The sequence below is a fragment of the Falco naumanni genome, chromosome 3, assembly GCF_017639655.2.
Source record: "Falco naumanni isolate bFalNau1 chromosome 3, bFalNau1.pat, whole genome shotgun sequence".
Classification (NCBI taxonomy): Eukaryota; Metazoa; Chordata; class Aves; order Falconiformes; family Falconidae; genus Falco; species Falco naumanni.
This window is the reverse complement of record NC_054056.1, coordinates 8,290,717-8,316,796: the sequence shown is the minus strand read 5'-3', so window position 1 is coordinate 8,316,796 and position 26,080 is coordinate 8,290,717. Positions and strand designations below refer to the sequence as shown.

The 26,080-nt window shown below is 41.1% G+C and overlaps 1 protein-coding gene across 5 annotated transcripts in view; it reads left to right on the top strand.

Moving 5' to 3' along the window:
• The window catches only part of RERE (arginine-glutamic acid dipeptide repeats), a 254,169-nt gene that overhangs the window by 214,837 nt on the left and 13,252 nt on the right, over positions 1-26,080 (top strand). For all 5 annotated transcript variants that reach the window (XM_040585411.1, XM_040585410.1, XM_040585408.1 and 2 more), the window contains 4 exons: positions 20,918-21,080; positions 23,336-23,428; positions 24,174-24,373; positions 25,644-25,805. In XM_040585411.1, the coding sequence (XP_040441345.1) occupies positions 20,918-21,080; positions 23,336-23,428; positions 24,174-24,373; positions 25,644-25,805 (618 nt within the window). The remainder of the gene's footprint in view (positions 1-20,917; positions 21,081-23,335; positions 23,429-24,173; positions 24,374-25,643; positions 25,806-26,080) is intronic.

The window sequence follows — 26,080 nt, the reverse complement described above, 5'->3', positions numbered from 1 at the left end:
CCTTGTCCCACATACTGAATCTATTTAAAAATTCAAATGTTCTTAGAAATCTGTGTATCTGTGCAGTAAATAACCGTTCCTTTCCTGAAGTTAGTAGCGCTCTCTAAGGCCAAAAGGAAATTGGTGTTTTCCTATGTTGTTGAATGTAGTAACTCCTTGGGTGCATTAAACAAATATTTGCTTTCATGTTAACTGCAGTACCAGAGAATATCCTAATTCAGGAAGCAACCTGGTTTGTTATCCCTTCCACAGTATGAGTCTTGTTAGCTGGAGTTCCTCTTAGTTAAGAACCATAAGACAATTTAGTGGGAAAGTAAAGTTTGATGGTTAGACTATGTAGCTTTTCCATGCCGAGTAACAATGTGCTCTGCTGACCTGTTAGCTTCTTCACTACAATTCATGGTTAATTATTTTTTCTGGTTGACTGTTTTTTGAACTGTATGGAGAACTATCATAGGTTTGGAAACCAGCACAGTGATTTTTAACTTTTAATCTTACTTGAACTTCTTAAACTTCTACCTGAATTTATTCCAAGGAGTGTAGCGTGTGTGGCAAGCAAAATGACTGACAGACTTGTTACTGATCAACATAATGGTGAAAGACCATAGTATTAACTCCCTCCCTGTTACACAGTTATTGGAAGCTAACACAATGTTACTGAGAGCCTGGCTCTTCTCTTTTGAGACTGCCAGTGTGGGCTACTATGAAGGACAGTTACAGCCAGTAGTAGTCAAGTATCTAATAATACAGTTGCCTGCCATTGGAAAAGTGAACTAATCTTAACACGCGAATCCCTTAGGGTACAGTGGGATCATGTAGTTAATGACTTGGGATTGGTGGGGGGAAAGACACCTTTTTGGAGTTACTCTTTATTTGGGGTTTTAAGGTGATAGCACCAGTGAGTGATCATTCCACAGAGGAAAGCGGTGACATGCACAGGTATCTATTGTAGCATTAAATTGCAATTCATTTGGGGTTTATGTGATGCAGTCTTCCTCTGAGCTTGTCCACATAGAAAAAATTGACTACCACAGTTGTACAGAAGCAGTGTAATTTTAATGGAAAAAGTTAACCCATTTCCAGGGTAGCATAACTATGCAATACAATCCATTGTATTGTTAGTGTGCCCCTGTCATTCTTGGACTTACTTTTTTTGGGAGGTAGAAGCTATGAAAGCTGATTGGAAGGAACAGGAATGATATGAGAGTGTAGCATTACTTTTTAAAAAAAACAAAAACAAAACCAAAAAACAACCAAAAAAATGAAAACCAAACCAAAAAATCAAACTACAGCAGTCAAAATGCACACAAAATCCTATCATTCCAAATTTGTTGCCTAAATCTAGTGAAACTACAGGCTTGCATTCAGGCAGAGCTTTGAAACACAAAGAGTCTGACAGCAGGACTGTTCCTGAAGGTTAGTTTTTAAATGTGCAGTTAATGTCAGCCATTGGGAGATTATGTACTAATGCACTATGGACAGCTTAGTTCCTTTTATCTTGAAAGGGGCTACTTTTAATGTTGAAAAGCACAGAGGCAATTATTTCAGGGTTACATGGAAGTTGTTGGGGCTGTGGTGGGTTTTCTTTGTTTTGGTTTGGTTTTTTTGTGGGTTTTCTTGTTGTTGTGGTTTTTTTTTTTTGGTTTTTTTTTTTCTCTGGCATGTTCCATGAGATGTTTCTCCTATCCTTTTCTTTTAAGCAATTCTACCTTGTTTCATCAAGCATTTTTTCTCTGGCATGTTCCACAAGATGTTTCTCCTATCCTTTTCTTTTAAGCAATTCTACCTTGTTTCAGAAACGTACTCGTGGTGTTGCTATTGAAGATAAAAACCTATCTTCAATAGGTTTTCTAAAAGAAAAAATACTGTCTGGTGAAATAAGCGGTATTCTAATAGAAGCTTGGCATTCTATTAAAAAAATAAAAAGCCTTTTATGGTAATGGGGAAGGGGTGAAGAGGATCAATTAATGATGTGCGTGGACAGGTACGGTCAGACTGGGACAACATCTTGAAAACTTCCTTTGAATGTAGAGCACAATGGTAATGTGTTTAGCTAGTAGGACCAACCACAGGAGAAAGACTTAGTATAAAAAGATAAGTTCTCTTCCTGTGAAATTATTCTGTATTTAATGAACAAGTGCTATCTACCAAGCTATCTCCACTGGTCATGGAAGAATGACCTGTGATTTTTTCTTTTCACAGGTTGGTGTTGCTTTTTTATTTTACATTGTGTGCTTAAAAATTCATCAAACCTTGTTTAATGCATACTTTCAAATCATGCCAATTGGAAATTGTTGTATGGGTCCTTGTGAAATAGAAATCCTTGAGAACAACTGTTAAAATGTTATGTGATTTTCATAACAGCAGCATTATTCTGTGTTGCTTGTATTAGTCAGAAAGCTGTTTTGGAAATGGTTGAAAATTTTAACAGCAAACATCCCTCCAGGGTTTATGATTTTCCAGACAAGATGGGTGAGCTGATAGAAACACTTCCACCATAGCCTTACGCAGATGCTCTGGTGCTGGCTTAACAAAAGTTGAACATAATCCCTTACTGCTTCCTCATGCTTTTTTGATGGGCTGCTTTGCTGGTGCATTTTATAAATACTTTGTTTCAGATGATAGTTCAAGTTACTAAAAGGGAGAAGCACTGGAGTGGGGGTATTGGGCCAAGAGATGCCGTCAGCTGCACGGGACGGGGTGCGTGCAGCTGTGGTACCTGTTCTGTGTTGACAGAAAGGATCGATAGTTTCAGGGTTTGTAGAATTTCTGCAGGAGAAAGCATGGCCAAGAAGGGGGTTGGGGTAAAGGAACCGGGAGATGCAGTAGTTCTTCACATGGCCTGCTTTTGATGTTTAACTTAATTGACTGTCCAGTGCTGCTTATTAACAGCATTAAGGGGTCATTTTTATGTTTGAGTGTGGGTGTTTGTAGGCTTTCTTTTGTAAAGATAGGCTTTTCTGAAGAGTGTGGAATTTGCAAATGCTGTTCCTTCACCTCCGCTCCCTCATTTCTACTGTGTTAATGCATTAGTATTTCTCTAGCTTCAGCTTTAGATCACAGTTTACCTGTTTCACAGAAGTTTGAAGTGTTGCAGTGTTGCTTTCGTCTTTATTGCTCTGAAGAGAGGCCAGTTCAGGAAACGGAGGTACCTCAGAGCAATTAGGTTTTACACAAAGTTCTGGTGAGTTGCTCATTGGTTTTCTCTCAGTGTTTTCTGTGTCTTATATACAGAAAGGTAGGAGTGGATTTATATTCCTGGACTCCTTCAAATATTCTGATGCCCCGAGACATGTGTTTGTGTCAGGGCAGTGCTGCCAGCTGTTCAGCTCTTATGTCACTAATGCTTCAGACTGAATTTGAACCAGTGAGTTGAAAGTGAAGAATTGCATATCTTGCCTATTCAAAGTCCCTTTCCTGCGTTGGAGGCATGAGTGTGTAGTGGTTGCCTGCTGCTTACAGCTTGGTATTCTCGGACACTGAGCTGTTGATGATAGTTTTACATGGTATAAAATAAGTGATGTAGAAATTCTTACTTGCCGGAGTTGCATGTCAGGTGTTTGCTTGGACTCTTGCATGTGTGTGTATGAAACTCGTGAAACATAATTTTGAGAGAGGTAATACTGTTGTGAAAAATACTGCTGTAGAAAAATTCAGTACATTTTTTTAGTGCATCATTTTCTGCATTTTCTCTCTTGTTTTTATCATTAGTACCATTCACATGAAAACATCTTTATTTGTCTTAATTTGCTGCTTTTGTTTTATTCCCACCTGAAGATGTCACTTTTTGTCCTGCTACCTTAGTAGCAGCTAATTACAGCAATGTATAGACCTGGGGAATCGTAGCTGTCCTTGCATGCATATAGGAATGGGCTGAATCGCAGACTGTGAATTTCACAAGTGAGGCCTAAGCAATAAAAGCATACAAATAAATTGAAATTATTCAGTTACGTTATAAGCAATGCCTGCAAGGATGAACCAGAAGCAAGCCATACATCTTAATGGTGTTGCTTGAATAGTTTGAGGGGATAAAATAGGAGAATTACTAGAATTATTTACAGAACGATACCCAAGGTGCTCAAAACCAGTGTGTAAAGGGTGGCCACTAGGCTGGGAGAGGCACATCTCCCCCTCTGTTGTGCTCTCCTGACACCCTACCTGGAGTATGGTATCCAGCTCTGGAGTCCGCACTGCATGACAGACATGGACCATTTAGAGTGGATCCAGAGGAGGGCCATGAAGATGATCTGAGGGCTGGAGCACCTCTCCTACGAAGACAGGCTGGAGAGAGTTCCTGGAGAAGAAAAGGCTCTGGGGAGACCTTATAGTGGTCTCTCAACATATAAAGATGGAAAGGAAGACTTTTTTGCCAGGGCCTGTAGTGACAGGACAAGGGCAACAGTTTTAAACTGAAAGAGGGTAGATTTAGTTTGGATATAAGAGAAATGTTTTTATGATGATAGTGATGAGGCATTTCTTTTTAAAGCTGGGAAGCAAAATGCTTCGGACATGGTAGTCTAAAGAATGTGAAGGTCTGAAGTAGTTATATATATATTTACGCACAGACACACACACTCCCATGCTTGCACAGGCTGACATTGTGTTCTGTCTTAGCAAGTTAGGGTTACTCTAAATTAAACCAAATGTTATGTAAGATCATCACTTTATCCCAGATGCCTTCACTCCTTTTGGATGCCTGAGTACTTAGACCAGAAAGTTTGCCTGCATCAAGCAGTGTTGTGTTTCGCTTTCCCTGGAAAATACTACTCGTCTACCTTGCCCAGACAATAAATTCTGTAATACTGGACCAATGAGATTTTTCTTCGACACGTTCCTTTGATCTTGTATTTTTGAGGAGTTGACAGGAGCAGCATATTACAACACGGTACGTAAACAGGCAGAATACCATCTCCTTATCTTCATTCACTCATCACCTAGACCCTTCCAGGAAGAATTGCAGGGGTCTTTGTGTCTTGTGTCTTCAGCCGCTGCTCCATCCATGAATTTCTACGCTTTCAGATTCTAGACGGATTGGAGGGAGGAAGAAAAAGTCTTAGGGAGAGGCCCAGGAAACTAAGAAGGATGATTTGACCATGAGGTTAGTCTTGTAAAGAGAAAACTGATGATCTCCTTGTTCTTTTGGCCTTCTCTTCTGGCTTGACTAGTCTCTCACCAGGTTCTGTAAAATGGGATAGTATCTCAGACTGGTCTGTAGATGTGCTGTGGAGATTAAACCACATAAGATCTAGAGACATGAGTCCAAATCTTGATTGGAGGAGAGGCTTTATAAGGACTGGGGTGGACAGAGAAAGGAAAAAGATAGGAGCTGGTGGATTCCCAGAATGATTTGTCATGTGATATCAATGTGGTCTTTAAGCTGGCCTTTTTTACTACAAGTTTGGTGAGACAGGGCAGAATACTGGGAAACCCTTTACAAAAGCTACAAGTATTCAGTGTCTACGAGAAATGTTAACTTATGCACTAGGTGTGGTTGATTGCTGAACTAGGCCCTGAGCCCAAGCACTGTGTTAAACACTGATCTTGTTTTGCAAATGGAAATCTTCCACAGTTAGATGGAAAAATGAGAATGCCCCCCCACCAAATAGACTTTTGGCATTCCAGTTTTCAAGCTTACAAGTGGCTGTGAAATCATCACACTGAACATGCATCTCAAGCTTTTTTCAGCACTGAGCTCTGCCACTGGGTCTCTGCATCTCTCTGAAGAATTTATTTATAGCATAATATTTTGCTGTAGTGAACCAATTCCAAAATGTAATGCAACTTAATAATGGATGAAAGCTCATGTTGCTATGTCTAGAGCCACAGGCTGGTCAGTTGGTTTGCATGGGGAGAAATCTGTTCTTAGGTTCTTTCAGGGGAGCAAATTCTTTAACTCAGCATGTACACGCTTCTAGTTAATGGGGTTTTCCATACAGTAAATCACTAGTTTTTCCTTCACTGTGATTTAGGCTCACATAATACTACTGGTATTGTAGGTGAACACTAGAAATGAAAGTACTGTTGCACACAAAGGTAAGGCTGGAAGCCCTAGCTGACTCTATAACCTCAGTCTAAAGTGTGTACGTAACAGTAAAACCAGGTTAAGTTTACAGTTGCAGTTCTGCTTGCTACTACCACCTTGATTCCCTCCCTACACACATCCCCCACCCCCAGTGGTGTGTTTAAATTCTTTGTGTAATGCCTTTTCAGATGCGTGATGGAAATGCTAACTTACATCTTCAAGTAGAGCCTCCTGTGTGGCACCACTATGTAATGAGGGCTGATTTGTTAGTGCCATTGCTTTACAAACCTGCAGTCACCGTTGGGAAGCGGTTGAGGAAAGTAGATGATGCCAGAAAAAAGTTTAAGGAAAAAATGCAGCAGGGATTTTTGGTGGCTAGTAGGGATGGAAGTGTCTTGTTATAAGTGCAGGATGCTCCTCTGAGTAGTTTTGTTTGCAGATAGTGGAGCGTATAGGTTGCTTTGTGGTAAGTGTATGAAGATTCATATTCCAACAATTTCAGAAACGTTGTGGCAACAGCTTACCAGTTTGTAAAGGAGTACCCGTTTAAGAGGCATCCTTTTTCTGAAAGGGAGCCAACAAGTATTGATGCAACCTCTTTTTTTCTTGTTGAAGTTCTCAATTTTAAGTGGTTCTCTTTTAGTTTCTGACACCTTGACGGCTGTGTTGAATACAAGCCACTAATTAAAATGGTCGTTCATGCTGCCTGGTGGTAGACATCAACATGCTGTGATTGTTAGACATGGTAGTAGGGAATAAATGGTGTAATACTCTGTGCATTCGGAATACCTGATCAGTCTCTGTGTTTCCAAGGATATTAGCATAGTCTAACTGTAATAGTAAATTCTGAGCTCTTATTGATGCAACTGGAATGAGACTCTTTGGCGTTTATAAACTGGTAATGAGAAACGGATCTATGCAGTGGAGGGCTGGGTGGTCAAGAAGGCGAGTCAAGGCTAAGTGTATGGTGTGGCGGGTGCCATCAGGCATCATTTGTGGAAATTTGGCATGTCATGTTGCATGCCTAATAAAGCAGTAAAATGAAACAGTCTTCATCTTCTTCAGAAGATTGCTGACTGGGTAAAAATGACATTTTATTCCTTTCAGTTAGAAACTGTCTCAATCTCTAACTTGGAAAAGAGCTCGGGAAGGCAGGTAGAGACAATACAGGCTGAGTACCCATGAAGAGGGATATAAACCTGACTTCGTTTACGTGAGGGAATTGAGCTTTTCTTGGGTAGTGAAATGTATAGAGGAGTGTTTCAGGGAAGCAGAAAGGCAGCTCTAGAATAAGCTTGTCAGACTGCTGTAAGGAAGATGTTAGGTAAGCAGCAGGCTGGCTGTATGACAGGTCAGTGCCCTTGCTTGACAGGTTTCCTGGGGTCTGTACTACTTTTTCCTCTGGCATCAGAATACAGGGCCATAACAGGCCTGAGGGGATTGCCAAATCTGAAGTTCTGTTGTCAGGCAACGATCTCTCAAATCCCTTTCATGAATGGATCAAACTTCATAAAAAGCTCATAAGGTCTATAGGCATTTGTTCTTTTGCCAATGCCGCCCTTTTGCTTTAATGGCTCTTCTGTCTCCCTGGTGGCCAACTTCATGCGGAGCTGTGATTCTGTAAAATAGATTTTGTGCAGAGCCAGATAGATGAAGATGCCTTTTCTAATGCTGCAGCTGCCGTACGTCATCCGGTGGGTCAGAATGTGGAATTTGCCTGTCTTGTGGAAAATGACTATTAGAAGGTTAGGTTGCCTCAGGCTGTGAATCAGAGCTAGTTCTTAGGTCTTACTCCTGCCTATGAGATCTCTGGTTCTGAGTGGCAGTTGAGTTTTGGGTTGATGAAAAATACTATTGCCTTAACTTCCTTGATGCATTATACTTCTTTTCTCTCCTGCTTATATGGTACTTCTGTCAGAAGTTAGTATCCCTGTAGTGTAGAAAGGTAAAAATGAGCACACTGTTTCATTGCAATGGACAGTGTAAACTGAAATCAATGACATTTTAAGTTAGCACACTTTGTAAACGTAGCTGCAGAAGTCATATCGCCTGTCCTGACACCCCTGCTGTGGATGTGGGCCATGTGCAGAGGGGGACAGGATTAATGGCAGCAGCCCAGTTCCATCTCTAAAAACTCGCTGTGGTATGATTTGCAAGACCTCAGGAGTCAGAGCCCTCTGTCGTGCCCCTAATTACCAGCTCCTTTTTTTATTATCCCTAATTGTGAAGTGGGGATCAAATTCACTTTCTGAGGGAGTAGCTAGGATTAATGCTTGGTGGAGACACCAGGGTAGAACAGAACCATAAAGAATTAGCAGTTTCTTTCACTTCTGAGCTCACTGTATAGGTATTATAGTTAGCTACAATGAACTAGTCTTTCTAATGCCGCTTTACAACTCTTAACCATTGTCTTTACGTTTTGCTTGCGTAGGATTTTTTCCTGCAGAAAGAATTTGAGACTGGAGGGAAGCAACAATAACTGAGGAATAAGCAGTTTACATGGCAGTTCTTTTGTGGTTTTGGGGCTGGGGGGGTGTCCTCCTTCAATATCCCTCTTTTCGTATGATGCTTTGGTAAACAGGAAAACACTGAAGTACCCCTCAGCCCTCCAGACTTAATCTAGAAAAATCTAGTGATTTAGGGAAATGTTCTTGGGGAGCAGTAAAAGGAAAACAGCTGCTCAGGGATCAGATCTGAGAGAAACTAAGTCTGTTTAAAATTGGGGCTTAATGACAGTGATGTCTGTCCAAGAGTGATTGTTCCCAAGATTAATGCTTATTCGGCATAACTCGGGCTGAATACTAGAGCAGGAACCCATCGTCCTCAAACCTGTGTTTGTGTAGTATGTGAATAGAAGTTTTCAGTGATAAAACTGGTGGTTTGTATAAGGTTACTCGATACTTCCTAGGTGTAAAATGGATGGCTTTATTCCTCCATCTGGCTGGTTCAGGTGTTGGATGTCTTGCGGTAGAAATTTTTACTAAGGGGTCAAGTTGTAGCTGTCTTCAGCATGGAATCAGGGGTTTGATAGTTTTTGTTATGAGATAACCTGTTGAGAGGGTAGGTGCAATAAAAAAGGGATGGAAAATGTTTCTGTTCCCAGGTGATTGCATCTTCACTTCCCTTATTAGCAGTGAGGATTAGTTTATGAGGTTTATTGCCTTCTGTGTTAATTTTCAGTATTTTCTGAATGCTCTTGTTTTTAACGTTATTTTATTGTAATAAACTATTAAAACTCAACGGCTCCCCTATAGGTCTTGGGGAAGCTGTGTGTCAGGGAGGGTAATGCATACATTTGACAAGCCAGACTTTGTGTGATTCATCACAGATGTGTTTGGAAAACTTAAAACATCTGTTAAATTGGAATGTGGAATGCAGGTCAGTGTGCAAACACATCAGCAGTCTGAAACGGTGCTGCTAGTGGCAAAGCTGCATTGCTTGTCTCAAAACTAAGTGGATCTTCAGTTCTTATTTCTGTAAATTTAATAAAACCAGTTACAGAATGTGACATTTGAGGAACAGATGGCTAATACTGTACTCTACCTTTTAGCTCTTCTTGCTCTGTTAAAACAGGAAAATCTGATCAAACTTTCAGGATTTTTCATTTGCTGCTTTATTTCAGTATTTTTGTGGTATGTTATCTTCTCGGTGATTACTGCTTGCCCAGGAGAGAAATGGGGCTGGGACTGCAGAACACAGTGCAAGTGATGTGCTCTTAATTTAGAGACAAAAGCCTGCTCTGCAAAGGAACTGTTGGGACGGGGTGTGACACAGCTGAACAGATGACACACACGACATCTCTGACGTCATGGGAACAAACTCCTATTGAGAATGACATCAGGTCCCAGTAATAGAATATGGCAAGAATCAGATTTGTTTTGAAACCTGGTAAAGTAATATATTCTAACTTAACCCAGGAAGGCATGAGACAATGTCACACAAGGCAACGGACAGAAGTACCAGGTTAAATAACAGGAAGGCAGTCCTTGGCCCGTAAACGGTCATAGGATTTACACATTTGACCATTACAGAGAAACTGCAGTGGCTTGGGGATTGGAACTTTCTTCCAGACCATCCAGGGTGCCCCAGAAGTGTTGAATCATGCAGTGTGTTTGACCTGAAATGCTTGCCCGCACATGAGCTAGTTGATGGCTTTAAAACTGGAATTTGAAAGACAGCTGGAAACTTCTTTGTGAAGTGTTAGAGACTGCAGGGTCTTCTCAGGTAAGTTGAGCTAGGGACTTGCATTGCAAGAGATAAGCACCTAAGCATTTGAAATAATCTTTTCAGAACGGTAAAATGTCATCCATCTTATTCCTGTGTAAATTTCCAGCTGAACAGAAGGGGAATTTGCAGAGCTATGGAATGGTTGTCTGATGTAGCTAGTGCAGAGTGTGAATGTGTGTGGGTTATTTTATTGCCTCTCCCCAATAGTCTAGTGAGAGAAAACCTTTCTAATTCTGATGAGCTCAAAGTCAGTATTTTTCAGTCGTCTCTTCAGCTACAAGTTGGTGTCACTCCAGTGAGCCTGAGGCATCCAGTGGAGTGTTGCAGTAATGCAGAGTATTGATGCTAAGTGACAGTTAACTGGAAGTGACTTGTTTTAAATACCAACTAGCATTATTGCTGTGAAGTAGTCAACTAACAGAACAATTAAAGCTAACAGTTAATAACATGAGAAATGTTTTGGTAAGTATAGTTTGACTTTGTTTGTAAAGTTGTTACAGTGCAATAATAAAAATACTTTTAAGGTAGTAAAACTTTTTTAATAATTGCAAGCCTAATTTCAGTTGTGCAGAATTAGAAAACAAGTTAGCAGATGCATAACTTACTGAAATGCAGGAGGATTAAGTTCCCTGCTGAACAGCAGAATTGAATTTTTAATACTTTGTTTAAACCAATATTATGAAAGTAGAAAATGCTGCTGTCCCTGTGTCTGGAATGTCACTTTCTGCACGCGCATGCACATACACAGATTAGTCTTTCATTTACATTAATTGAAGTTGACATGCGGACCACAACAGAAGGTAATCTAGTTGGGGGTGAAATCACCGAAGTCTGTCAATACTTTTTGATTTGTTTGAACAGATGATTGTACTTGATAGACTTCTCAGCCCCTATGCCTGTGTAAAATTCATAAAATAGAGGAACTGCTGTGGTTGAAGGAACTGTTTTCATTTTCTGGTAGCCATTACATGCTGCCAGTACAAAAACATTTTTTTCTTAACAGTCCTTTCCCAAGCTCAAAAATGGATTTTCCCTCAGTCACTGTCATTTAATTATCACCTCAGGAAATATGTAGATATAACTGATGATCCCTTTAAAACATCCTGTGGTATTCGACTCCTCCCATCCTTCATTTTTCTTCTCGCTCCAGTCATTAAATGTAACATTGCCAATGTATATTTTGTAGGGTGACCCTGACAGCTGTCGCTCTGAGGATGTGCAGAGTTAAGAAGACTGCATGTAATGAAGGGTAGAAAAATAGAAAAATGGAAAAATGTTTATGGGATCGAGTTGTAGTTTTTAACTGCTTTATGGCTGGCTTCTCTCATACACACACCCACGTGAACCACCACTGATACCTTCGCTTTAAGTAGTGAAAAAGGTGGTGTGTTACAGCCATTGAGAAAGATACCATTGATGTGTAGCCAGCAGCAGTGAAAATGTGTTGTGGTTTTTTTTGTCCCACACTTGAAGTCTAGCAGTATGCAACCAAGAAGTTTAATTACTGAGCTGGTGCAAAAAGAAAGTGCAGTTAAAGGGGTAATGTTTTGGTGCTTGGCACCTTCATTGAGAAAATCCTATTCCTTGTATTGTGCTGCTAAATTCTTGGTATCAGCCACATTGATGGAGAAGTGCACGTGAAGGGGGAAAGACATGATGCAGTGCAGACTACAGCGAGCTCTGCTCTGAAAGCTTTTCTGAATTGCATTTAATTTATCTGGGTATTTATCCCACTCCTTTTTGTCTTGGTGTGTGAGCTCCAATATTGAGAAGGTCTAGTTAACAAGAGACTGGCAGTGAAAGATGTTCCGTGAAATAGCTGTGAACCCCAGGAGTTTGATGTGGGTTGTAAAATGGAAGGAAAGAATTGCTGGCTCAAGAACATATGAACTTCTCCCATTCTTGCAAAAGTATTTCACCTCTGCTTTTCAGAACTACTTTGTGTGTAATTCACATGGCCCATGTGTGTTTTGTCACAGACAGCGCTTTGGGCATCAACATGTAAATGAAAAAGGAGAAGAGGCTGAAGATTTGCATTTGCTAGGGAGAACAAATGGATGTTGAACAGTGGGTTGGGAGGAACCTGCAATGTATGCTAGCCTGAGCCTCAGTAGGAAGAGAGATGCTCTGGCTCCACAGGGGCTAAATTACATTCGGCAGGCTCTGTCTGCATGAAGCCTTTGGTACTCTGTGCCAGGAGAAAACATCACAGCAGTGCTAAAGTATTGGGCTTTGCTGTGGTGAGAGACACCTCATTGCTGCAGATGGGGCAGCTGTGCTTGAGCAGAGGCTGGCAGAGGTGTGTGGGAAGATGAGGTAGAGAATAAGCTTGGGAGAGGAGAGGGCAGAAAACATAAATGATTCAAGTTAAAAGTGGTCAAGCAGATCAGGATTTCTAACCTCAGAAATTTTGATAGTAGAAGTTGCAAAGGGGAGCTGAATAGAAGATAAATCCTCAACTAATGTGTAGGAGGCAAGCAGGTTCTCTTAACTTTCACTATTTTGATAACCTCTCAATTGATCAAGCGCCAGAGATCCCTGTGGAGTCTACCTGGTGACACCAGCAGTGGTTACGCAGTCTTGGAGAACTATAACTGACACTTAAAGACAGGCAATAATAATTATTAGTGGATGCAGCCAACAGGCTGTGAGTTCCTATGGGGATTAGGAACTCCGTTGATTAACGAAGAGGATTCTCTGGAGAAAGAAGCCTTAATTATAAAAGCTTTCTTTTTGTTCTGGCATGACATACAGCTGGAGAGAGGGTCAGCAGCTTTTAACTGGCTGAGACTTAAAACAATGCACTGGTGTGCTGTGCATTTGGTTTTGTAGAACTGTTAAAGCTGGTGCTTAAATCCCTAAAAATGCCCAACCTATATTTGTTCATGTAGAACAGATAGTGAGGGTAAGTTCCATAATACACTAGTTATCTCATTTCCTACCAGTATATGCAACCTTAATTACAAACACTGGAAAAGGTTAGCAAATTAACTACATGGAAGCTGTGAGTTAGATGTGGCACAGAGACATGTTATTGGTGGGTTTTTTTCAGGCTACGGACAGTAACATTTAGATTTCTCTGTGGTTTACTGAAACCATACAGTTGAGCAGTAGGAATGAAACAAGAATATCCAACTGAGAAAGAGAGGAGAAAAATAAAAAGAAGCAGCTTGTATTGAGGGCAAAAGGAAAGCTGAACTGTTGAGGAACACTCAGCCAGTACTGTCCTTAATAAGGATGGATCAGCCAATCCAGTACACCTGGTTTTGAATTACGAAGGAATTTTAGAGCCCGGCTGTCACTGGTGAAGCTGTTTACGTAGTTTGAGGTTAATCAGTGCAGTTGTACTTCTCACACAGGATTAATCTTGGCCAATTTATAAATATTCTGCCTCTTTGTTTCTATATGCTATAAAACTTAAAGGATGTGCTGAGATTTATGAATACTTCGTCATCAAATGGAAGATGCTGTATAATGGCTGAGTGTTACTGTAGATAATCATTTATTTCAAAGGAGAGATTATTTACATCCCATCTTGTATATGTCTTTCCTTTTTTCTCCTTGCTTTGCTTTCCCTGTTCACTCAATCTTTTCTAGCAGTGATTCCATTACTCTTCGTGTCTCTTGCCACTTGCAGTTCCCATGCATAATTTAATTGTAAGAATTGGGTTTCATTTGCAATCAACCTGTTATGTTGATTTTTTTTAAATTTATTTTTAATTATTTGTCAAGGAGGGAAAATGCAGATCTCTGTGTTCAGGTAACATGAAAAATGAGTTTCTTTTAATCTCTTCACTACCTGAGGAACACGGGAGTGAACTCTTCAGGTTCCAAACTTGTTTCATCACAATCAAGAGTGACACGGTTCTCTAATGACCTGTTGTATCACAGGCCTGTGTCATCTGTCAAAACAAAAGCATAACTTGTAGGAGATAGAAGCTCGCTCTCCTTCTGGTCTGTAGAGGACAAAGCAGGGTAGCAGTGCTTATTTAGCAGAAACAATTGGAAACCATAAAGCTGTATCTGATTTCAGTTTTTTTCCACAACAAAATGAAATCCGGAAAATACAGATGGAGCCTCGGCTGGGTTCCCAGGAAATTCTGTGGCTGTTCCTGCATTGGAGGTAAATTGACAGCATAAAAAAAGCAAGGAGTTAGCCTGGGTTTCTTACATACCTGCCTCCTCTTTTGATTCCCACTTGGCCAGCCTGTTTTGCCAGGAGTTTCAAATAAAAAATGAAACCAGCTAGTTTACCTTCCTGTTGGCAGAACAAAGAAATGGAGTATTAAGATTGCCAGTCTTCTCCTAAATTTGTAGGCAGAGTTCTTAGCAGAGACCAGGGAGAGAGGGCTGTATTCCCACCCAAAAGGTAATAAATGACTAGAGGAACTGCTAGATAAAATGCCTGTACTTTTAAAATATGCTAGAGAACTGCAAGACCTACAGGATATTCCTTAGAGAGCATCCCACAAATTTTAATGTGTTTTTTATAGTGTTAGAACAATATTGCTTGGGTTTTAAAAACCTGTCCTAAAATTTCAATAATGTTTTAGATTGTGTAGTATTCCTGTGCACCCAAGGTGGACATTAATCAGTGCTACTGAACAAGCTGCTGAGATTTACTGCTTAATTAGAGCATGTGCAGACCTATTTGTCATAGTTGGCAAGAGGCATGTAGACCAAGTTTAAAATTGTAAAAATGCCTGGGCTCAACTCTTCTGAGCTGCACACAGCTGCTGCTCTTTCTCTTCCCTGCTGCATTTTTTTCAGCGCTTCAGCTTGTTCACACCAAGGTAAGAGTTCCAAATTTTGTCTGTCTGGATATAGGTGGTCATAACAAGAAATAGTCGTGCAGTGCTCTCCGCTCTGTCCCGTTTCTAACTTGATGGGGTAAGCTGTGCTGTTCAGGAGTTGGGGATTTGTTGGCTGATTGTGCTAGCCTATCTGCAACCATTTGCGCCTCTTTTATTATCAACTTTTGGTTGTGGAGATGTGCATGATGAAAGGGACTGATACCTTCGTTTTTGCTTCCCAGTCCAACGGTGTATGCCAGTATTGTTGGTTGTTCTGTAAAGTTTAAGGAAGCAACCTGGAGATGACAGCGATACACTGGTCTGTACTGAAGGTGTGTACTATAAAGATCCCACTGTATGAAACTGTGCATGTGTAGTTTATTTTCTTGATACACCCCTTAGCATGCAGACATTTGAACAGATGTTGTAACAGAGACTGTTAAAGCCAGGGGATTCAGTGAAGGAGGGAGGCGCTGGAGACAGTGTTTTTACCACAAGACGTCAGTAATAGGGAGTATTAGCTAAACTGAGTTGATTTAATAAAATCTTGATGCATTCCAGAAAGATTGTGAATTCATTAAGGCCGCAGCTGGACAATCTGTTCCCCTCTGGTCTGCCATGACTACTTTATAGTCATTGAAGAGCATTGTCATTTATCTTTCCTGTTTAATTACTGTAAAGCTTTTCCCCTCCCCCACATTTTTTTTTCCTGGCAGAGCTAGGCTCTGGGGAAATTAAATAGCAATTATTATGTTTGCTCACTCTGTTATACCCTAACAGATACATGAAGGTAAGTTAATGCGCTCAGGCTTCCATAGGAGCAGTGTCTGCTGCAGCAGGGCTGTCAAAACCTCTCAAATCCAGAAATGCATACACAGTGTTAATCCTTCGTTTACCTAAGGCAGGACTAAACACAAACCTGGGGCACAGCTTGGATTGTGTATTTTACGTATGAAACCCACTGATAATAAGTGAGCAGCCAGGGCATGCGCTAGTACTGGTGCTCGTGTTAGTTGGTTGAGGGTATGGAAGAGTCGGTAAGGCCTGCCTTGGTGTTTCATGTTGTGGCTTGGAGAGCAAAAATAATGTGAGCAATAGCAGTGGGTGAAAATGGAGGGAAAGTTAAGAGAAGGGTGCCGAGGAAGTAATCTCCTAGTAAATGCAGGTGGCCTGTGCAGTGCAGGCAGGAGTGCTGGGTTAGAGAGGTTATGGGCTCTTGGGCACTTGAATTCTTGGGTCAGCTCAGCCTCCAGAGCTGAACTGCGGAGAAAATCTCGCTGCCGCATCGTCCTGTGGGAATGGATCTGAACCATTTCTTTCTCTTTAACAATAATCCCTAGAACAGAGCTAAAAGGAGATGAAACATGACTTTTGTACTTTGTACCTACGTAGGGTGAAATGACCTTGGCAGGAGAAAGCAGGAAGTTTGAGTTGTGAGCTCTGGATGTATTTCACAATCGATGAGAGCTGAACCGTTGTTTTTAGCGAACATACCTCCTCTTGTCTTGTTGAAACTTCAGTAACGGGAATGTAGATGTTCTTGGTGAAAGGTGGCATTAAAAGCCTGAACGGTGCATCTCATTTTGCTTTATATGTGTTTGATGAATTGCTTGGGACAGTTAGTCCGATGTTAACATAGAAAAAAGGAGTTGTGTTTGCAGAAGAGAGGTGGTGGTGTATCAAGTGGAGGTGAGGCTGTTCCTATGATCAACTAAGCAGCCTGGGAGAGAAAGGAATCTTCTCCCCACACTGATGGAAAAAGCAGTTCGTTGATGGAGTTGATCTGGGAGGACACTAGTAGCATCTTTCTTGGATGAGGCACAGTACAGGAATGGGAGCTACTCATTTGGGGGTGATGTTGCAGTAGACGTGGGTCATTTTATTTGGACTTTCTAACATACTGGATTTATTGTTAAGGGGTATAGATGGCCAGTTGTGTTGGCAGCCTCAGTATCTGTAGGTCTGAGGGATGAGGTGGATTTCAGGGACAGGAGGCAGCCCATTAACAGTTCTAGTGAAAGAAGCAGTGACTTGGATAGGGAAGCCCTTCCTGCTGGACAGTTGTCTCACAATACTGGCTGTATCTCCACCAAACATCTAGAATTTTACGACTGCTCTGATTCATTAGACTGGAAACGTTGCTGAAGAATGGTTTTGCATGTGCTATGGAGGAACTGCTCCACCGAACACTCGTGTTTCTTTCTTGCGTAGGCATTATGGGTCATCCGTGTATGTGCAGCCGTATGAATTTTTGCTATGTCGCCTTCCAAGTGGTGATGAGCTGGGCCACGCATCACTGAAGTTTACCATTTCATTGTGAGGCTTTGCAGTGGTGGTTAATGCATGTTTTATTGGTTGTCCCAGAGCTTGATTAAACAGGAGCATGTTATTGGGTGCAGGGAAGAGAAGAGGATGACAGAAGCAGTTGGATGGTGCTTATTGCAGGAGACAGTCTCCTCCTGCCTTCAGACGGTATGTGCACTTCAGGCCATTAAACTGAATTAGAGAGTGACAAACAAGCTCACTGTTTCAAGCAGCAGGTTCAATGCTCCCTGAAATTGGCTTGCAAGCCTTGAGTTTCTCTTTCACCGTTAGCCAGAGGCCTCATCACAGGTAGTAGTTACCTCAGTGGTCTTGTTCCTTCCTTAATTTAACTCTGAAGTTTGGAAATGAGGGGGATGTCACTCTGAAGTGTAATGAGTATAATGGTGCAGTGAAGGATGGTTCAGCCTGCTTTATCTTACGTGAATTTCAGTGTGTTTGTTGCTAGCAATACTTCGTTCCTGGCACAAAAAATTTCAAAGGAGACATACAATGTATTTGCAGTTGGTTAGGTTAGGACTGTTCCCTTGGCTGCAGACCTGCTCCCCAGAAAACCAGATTCAGAGCAGCTGCTCTCAGCCCTCCCCCAGTGAAGAAGCACCAGGCTGCCTTGGTTCATCACGCTGTTCACAGTTACAGTACAGAGATGTAGGATGTGTTGACTGTGAGACCTTGTGGTGAGGTGAGATCACCAGGAACAAAATGATCATTACAGGCCATTCATGTCAGCAGCATTTATGCTTTTCTGTTTGCTTGCAAGCAAAAACAGCAGCTAATTTGCAAGGCTGCCTTTTGTAGAAGGGCCTTTTGATCAATGCTAGCCTGTGTTAAATGTTTTAGTAGGCTATTGATTTCTGCAACAGCTTTTGTTCCCTGAATTTGTGTGTGATGGGTTTCAGCAGCACGCACTATGCATGTTTGATTAAAGTTCATTTAACTTCACTTGTGGTGAGCTGGGAGCTGGGTTTGCCCCTTGTTTGTAGAACCAAAGCTTTACTGACTTAATTCTTTGTGCTCAAGCTTCTGCCACCCATGCAGCCACCAGTATGCTGTTCCTAATCCTTCCAGACTCACTCCACTCCAGCATTTACTCCCTTAGGTAGACAACATAATATTAGATAGCCAGGCAGCTAATAAGAGCTGATGCGGAATTTTTTCGGTGTACTATGTGTCTAACCCGTGTGTATATGTATAACATAAACATTCTCTGTATATGCTTTCTTTCTGAGTTTTACTTCTCAGTCTTTGTCAGAAAGTTGCATCATTTTACTGAGCAATGTAGCTGTGCAGTCTGACGATGAATTTGAAGTACAGAATACTCTCTAATCCTTAAATACATCCTGACTTTGTAGATAGGGTGTATTTGATTTCATCCTTGTTTGCATGCAATTGTGACTGCAGTTTTGGGAGGGTCTCGGGGGGTGGGGGGGAAAGGCATTATGCTCATGAAGTTAGTATTTTTTATAAATACACACCATTCCTTTTTTTTAAGTTCTGTTTATGATGTAGTACGTGTATAACTTATTAAACATGCTATGGGACCTGGTGGGTTTGCGATGTGTAAATAGAGCTCAAATTAGGTTCCCATTTCATATTTCATGATAGGAGGAAAATAGATTGGTTGGCTCTCTGCTGTTGCTGCGTGTCAGAGGACACATTAATTCACTGACATCAAGACGTGGGATTTACTGACTTGCTTCTTGGTGCTGACACCTCAGATTTGATACAAGTTAATTTATAGGTAAAATGTGGCTGGCTTCATTTGCAAGAGACTTTCTACCTCTGAAAAGCATTGCATAAGCTTTTCTGCAGAGCTTCGTCTGCCTCCTGGCAGAAGGCATATCCTCAGTTTGACGATCAGCTGTGCTAGACGGATGTTGAGCACACTTAACGGACTCAAAGTCACATGGGGTTTCTAAAGCAAACGTGCACAGTTGAGCATGCAGTGGCAGAGCAGGGTGCTGGGTGTCGGAGCTCTTGTGTTCTTCCCAGGTCCGACACAGCTTGAATGCTCATTGCCAGCCTGCGCCCGTTTTAGTTTTAGATTCTTTTCAGGGAAGTTTTGTTGTTGTCTTTTTTTTTTTTTTTTTTTTTTTTTTTTTTTTTTTTTGGTGTAGGGCTTTTATGTTTCAGAAGCAACAGTTGTAGCTAATGATTCATTTTGCCCACTTACTCCTTCCCCCTCCTCACCAGGTGTCACTCAGAATACAGTTTGGTGTGAATACAGTTCAGGTCTGTGATGGAGACCAGTAGCATCTATCCCAGTCTGCAGCAGTGCAGATTAAAATGGCATCTATTCTATCTATTGCCAGAAATCAGAGCTGTGGTTGCATTCTTCTTCTGGTGTTTCTGTTTTTTAGATTAGATATTGGTGGAATTCTTAAGTGTCTTAAATGTCAGCAGTCGATGTCTAGAACAACATCCTCCTTTTGTCTTTCAAGTGTTTCAGTGGTACAGATGTTAGTTACAGCCGTAATTGTTTTTTTGAGGCTCGGATTAAGGGTGTGTCTTTATTAGAGTTAACTTGAGTGATCTGCCCAGAGTATAGGCTGCAGGATTTCCCCACAGAGGGAGCAGGCAGAGGTTATGTTATTTGATCACATAAAATGCAGTTCAAAGAAACCCTTTTTGTGGGCAATTCAGGTCTGTTTGTTCTGATGTTGATTTTTCAAGGGGCTGGTTAGAACGTTTGCATTTTTCTCTTGCAACTTGAAAGAAACAACACCTTAGAGGCAGACAAGTCACCAGGAAATGATGGGGTTTCAAAGTAAGAGAAGAGATTAAAACCACATGCTGTTCTTTTAGTTTGGCATTACATCCGCTAGTTTGAATGGCAGCTGCTCTAGTTTTTGAATGTAAGCCAGATTCATTATGCTGTGAAATTATCGCTCATTTCTCTAGGTGTACTCTTGTAACTGCTTAATTAATTTAAATGTGGGCATATATATTCAAATGAAAACATAATTTACTGTAGTAGGGTTGAGTTATGGTTATAACTCCTCGTTGAACACGTTTTTATTCTAACTTTCAGCTCAAACAGGAATATTTAAAAATACCAGTACAGAGAATGTAGGTTGACAAAATGGCAATATCTGTTTGAATTGGTCCTTATTCTTTCTGTAAACGCCAGAGAATTTGTAGCAGTTACCGCTTGTTCTTGCAGCTCTGTGGGAAGGTGGTACCTCTCTGGATGCAGTGCCTCCTGAGCTGTTGCAGGGTGGCAGCGTGATGCTGACAGCAAGGCAAGGACAACCCCTTCCACACCATGAGACCAGCGGTGCCCACAGCTGGACGCATACTACCCAGCCTCTCCTCTTTTCCTGGGGAGGAGTGAGAAGGCATTTATTTACTTCTGTTCCTCCCCTGCAAAAGCAAGCAAAAAATAATGATTTTTTTTCCTGTCTTAACTAAAGAATTATTTTGTTTGTCTGAAGTACATCTTGAAGCTTCCTACAGAAATACATGTGCACGCATACAGAGAACAAAAGGGAGGAAAAAAAGCTGACAAGTCAGATTTGCATGCCCCTCTAACATACTCCTTCTGTATTTGCAGGGGGAACTAATCACCTTCTATTACTATTGGAAGAAAACCCCTGAAGCAGCAGGTTCTCGAGCCCACCGTAGGCATCGAAGACAGGCTGTGTTTCGGAGAATTAAAACTCGAACTGCTTCCACTCCAGTCAACACTCCCTCCAGGCCCCCCTCCAGTGAATTCTGTAAGTGGAAGCTAAAAGCAATGTGTTTATCTTTGTTTAGATGCAGGCAGCAACAGTAATGTAATGGTGCTGTACCTTCAAGTGAATGAAGCAAGGAAATGGCGTTCAGGCAGTTGCCCTCTCCTGTTTCTATACCATTATGTTGGAATGTAGTAGGTGTCTTTGATCACCAAATGCTTTGTGTAGTTCTTGGGCATAAAAGCACGCGGTAAGAATGGAAACATTGCCCTGGTACTGAATTTCCCTATTCTTTGGTTTGTGTTGTATTTTCTCCATTACATTCTCTTATTACAGTAATGGGAATTAGAAAATGCAAAAAGAAGTCAGTCCTTCATCCCTTTGGAGGGAAGTCCCTTTCATCCTTACCTGGTGACCCATACCTTCTGCTTGATCCCAGGCTGTGTGCTGCTGCCAGTACTGTTGTATCTTAATGCATCTTGGAAGAACTGTGGCCTTGACTGAAGCAGAAGTGTCTAAGTGAAGAATTACCCAAACAGTGAAATGTACTGCATTGCTAAAGGTTATGATTAGTAACGTCCATGTGGATATGGAAACTTTTATCCTTATATAAAATGCTTATGTTACCCTGAGAGTTTTAAGTCATTATGTGGACTAAGCTCAGCACATTTCAAATGTCTTCTGAAGAAAAGGGACTACGTGGAAGGCAGAAATTGGCAGACTTATTAATGCAGGGGAGGTAGAAGGTGTGGTGAGCAGGCAGGACAGAGGATCCTGCAAGAGGGTAGTAAGAAAGGGCCGTTAGTTTCTCCTTGCTGAAATTGATGGGATTTCTTGGTGGTTTCTTTGTGGGTGAGAAGTATGGATGTTGATGCTACAGCTTGATCCTAGGTACTATGCGCTTTGGAGCGCATGTGGCTGGAAGGACCCATCCATACAGATCTGACTGCAGCATGAGAATAAAAAACAATTTAGTAAAAGAAAGCAAGTTCAGCTAGGTGTCGATTTTGCAGTCAGGGTTTAATCATCTGCAAGAATTGATGTAGAAATTACGGTAGTGCTAGTAGCTACTGTCTACTAAATAGGACCCTGTATTAATTTGAAGGGTAATGACTTGATGGCAGACACTAATGGCAAGTGTTGTAGAATCTCTCCATCTCTATAACCTGTGTCTATTACAAAATATCGTCTTGGAACCTTTAGAAAAACAGTATTCTTGTATCAAGGACTTCTAAGTAAAAAGTGGAACAGAAGAGGCCACAGGGCTGCTTTTAGAAGAATTACAGAATTCTTATTATTATAAGATTAATTATAGAACAATTATAGACCTGTTATGCTGTGAAGTTATAGTGGTGGTGCTAGAAAAATGCAGTACTCTGAATAAGGAAGGAATTACTCCTGAGTTGTTTTAGAAGAAGAGATAAGATGGAGTTTTTGTGATTTCTGCAGATTTTCAGTGGCTTAGGTGGTGCTTTTGAGCTCACAGCCTTGTAATTGGCTATTTTGCCATGTGGTTCATGCCACAGAAGAAAATGACTGTTGCCATATTCTCCACTTCTTCGAAATGTGATATTCTTGAAATGCAAGTTTGCCGTGGGTTAAAACTCTTAAGAAGGCTCACAGTAAGGATTGGAAAGTTGGTGGTATCCCTGTAGTACCTCTTGTCCAAAAGAAGCATGTGTGTTTCACATAGGTAGGTTATACGTAAGCATTGTTTCTTCCACCCAAACACAAAACACATTTAGCTCTGGGGTTAGATATTGCTACTGTCTAACAGAGCGTAACAGCGGTCCCCATCTGGTTTAAAAGGTGAAGTCTAGAAACAAAACAAAAACCAGAAAAAACACCACAGAATCTGTCTATGGAATCTAGTAAAGTTGGATTTAGGTATAGAATATTCAATTTTAAATTTTACCACGTTCTGGAAATAAACCTGCTTTCTCTTGAAAATTATACTTTTGGAACACAGCCTCTATAAACTAAGCATGAACAGTATTTTAACAACAACTTAATTGGAAAAGTACCATGTACTGGATAAAAAGTTCTGTGAATTGTATCACTTGGTGCATTCCTGAATCCTCCTTTAATCTGTAGACTGATGATGTCTGGCCTTGTTTAGTTTGCAAAATATGAAATAACGGCCATCCAAGGCAAGGTAGTTGTCGGAAGTCACAGAAGTTATGTGAGAACTATTATTATTAATGTTTTTTTTTTTAGCCAAGTGTGAGGAAATAGAAGATCCTGCTGAGTTTTTCTTCTCCGTTTTCCTCTTCTTCCTTTGTTCTTTACTTATTCAGTGGACTTGAGCTCGGCCAGTGAAGATGACTTTGACAGCGAAGACAGTGAACAGGAACTGAAGGGCTACGCCTGTCGTCATTGCTTCACAACCAGTATGCACCTGATTCATTGCTGTATTTCTCCTTTCTGCTACTGCATATTTAATGCAGATTCATTCAAGCAAGAGCACTTAATATGCATGTACATCTATGCACAAAAATGTGGGGTTGAATTGGCTAAAATATGCAGCATTCCTAGCAGGCTTAAGTCATGCTTTGCCACTGCAAATTACTATTGAAGTGACAAAGGAGAATCCTGAGAGGTAGACAATTATACAGGAAGAAATCTACATAATCCATAATCTGTGTAATGAATTTGTGATCTAGCAAATGAGTACTAGACCAAATCTCTTCTGCAGCAGCCCCATCCCTGTGGCTTTTCCTCAAAGTTACCTGTTACTTGGGCATATGCATGACATGGAAGTGTGAGCCCCAAAGTAGGGGAGGAAGGAAATGAGACCTTGATAGCTCACTTCACTTGAAACAAGCACAGTTTTGGAGAACAATAACTGCCTGATAACTCCAAGGGAGAGCAGATAAGGCTTTTTTGTTTTCAAAGCTGTAGTTGCTTAAGTACACAGATAGTTTGTAAAGTGATAGTTTTCAAGTTGTGCACTGGAAAACAGACTAAGCCTGGAACAGGACAAAGTTTTCCAGAAATTCCTCTTAACTTTGTTGCCTGTGGAAAAGCAGCTAACTTTTCTAGTTGCTGTGTACCTTTTTTTTAATAATGCAGTGTGTTTGTGCTGAGTATCTGGTACATTGTGTATTTCTGAGATGTTGCTTTTCCTGCCCTAAGCCTCCAAGGACTGGCACCACGGCGGTCGAGAAAACATTTTATTGTGCACTGATTGTCGCATTCACTTCAAAAAATACGGAGAGCTGCCACCCATTGAGAAGCCTGTAGACCCTCCACCCTTTATGTTTAAGCCTGTCAAAGAGGAAGATGATGGACTTAGTGGAAAGCATAGCATGAGGACAAGGCGGAGTCGAGGCTCGGTAGGCTTAACACTCTTTCATTGCAGCTGCTTCAGTAAAGAGGAGGTAGGGTCTGGAAAAAGTGAAACTTCTTTGATGGCTTTCTCCATCTTGCCTGTTTGCTATGGTATGTGCCTGCTGCTGTGTTTGTGAGTGTGAGATTTGCTGAGGTGAAGGCTTTCTTTGGAAGGAGGAACTGAAATGTCTCGTCTGCAGGTTCTAGTCAAACTTGTTATTTCCATGTTTTTAATGACTGGCAGTGGACTGTCATCACTGCTTGACCAGTGTATCATTACAGATTTCATACTAGTATGTGTCCTTCATTCAGCTGGATCCCGTCAGAGGTAAGCCCTTGGGCTTATTTTAAAGGAAGAGTTTTGAAAAATAAATGCTATTCATATTCTTTTCATATTGCGGGAGTTAAAGTTTCTTCCATACAGAAAACTGTAGTTTGCTCGTATGGTTGAGTGTGCTCTGTCACCGAGTTTTTACTCGTGGTGAAATGTCGGGAGCCTTACTGTGTGTGCAAGTCGCTTGTGAGAACTGTGACAGCAGCTCTAGTTAATTGGTGATGTTTGCTTTGGGTTTTGGCTGGTAGAAGGCAGCAGACGTATTTTTTTCCTTGCCCTCCCCCTCTGTCTTTCTGATCATGATGCAGTGGTCATTGCTTCTAAATATCTTGTGAAGCTACAATGTCAGGTAAGGTTGGCTTCGTTGTTTTTATGGTAGCCAGTAACCCAGAAAGCTGCTGAAGTGGGAGGGTGACAGCATTAATTACTGAAATACACTACCATGATTTCTTACTGCATAGTAAGAGCACATTGAAACTGTGGTTTTAGAAACTGGTCTTGACTGCTTGATTGTCAACAGATGGGCTTTTTTTTTTTTTTTTAATGGAACTTGAGGGTCCTCTCCTACCTCACTCACTGTGTATGTATGCAGTCTTGGAAATGTGCGTGCCTGCGTTTTATGAAGACAATTTGGCACGCAAACAGCAGCAGCTTTGGAAGATCTTTCTGATGCTGTGGTTTCTAGTAGACACTACTAACTAAAATAATCGGCACTTAGTATTTTTGAGTAGACAAATATGGATTTGCCTCCATTTATTTTTAAGTCTAGATGAGCTTTTAAGGAAAAACTTTAACAATGTTGGACACTCTTGGTTTCTCATTTTTGAAGCTTTTAGCAGGTGTGCTCCATCCATGCCCCTGCTGTAAGATAGGGAAAAAAATAATGAAGGTGTTGGACAAATGCTAACTTTGATACACTTCTGTTTCTGTTAAACAAATAGATGTCTACATTACGTAGTGGTCGTAAAAAGCAACCAGCCAGCCCTGATGGTAGAGCCTCACCTATTAATGAAGACATCCGTTCCAGTGGCCGCAACTCTCCTAGTGCTGCCAGCACCTCCAGTAATGACAGCAAAGCAGATTCAGTGAAGAAGTCTACCAAGGTAAAATTTTCCCCTTCTTTTGTGTTAGAACTGAGCACCTGAAGCCAGTCAGATAAATGAGATGCAGATTCTGAGAGGGTAGGGAATCCTTCAGTGGCCTAGAAATTTCTACTTGTTTGGATAAGCAAAATATGTAATGGTGCATCTGACTGATGCTTTGTTCGTGTGCATAAGGATGTGTAGTGATAAAAAACATTAAAGTACCCTCACATAACCATACTGCTCTTACGATAAATTAATCCTTCCATTTCGGGTGCAAATGCAAGCATTAGGCT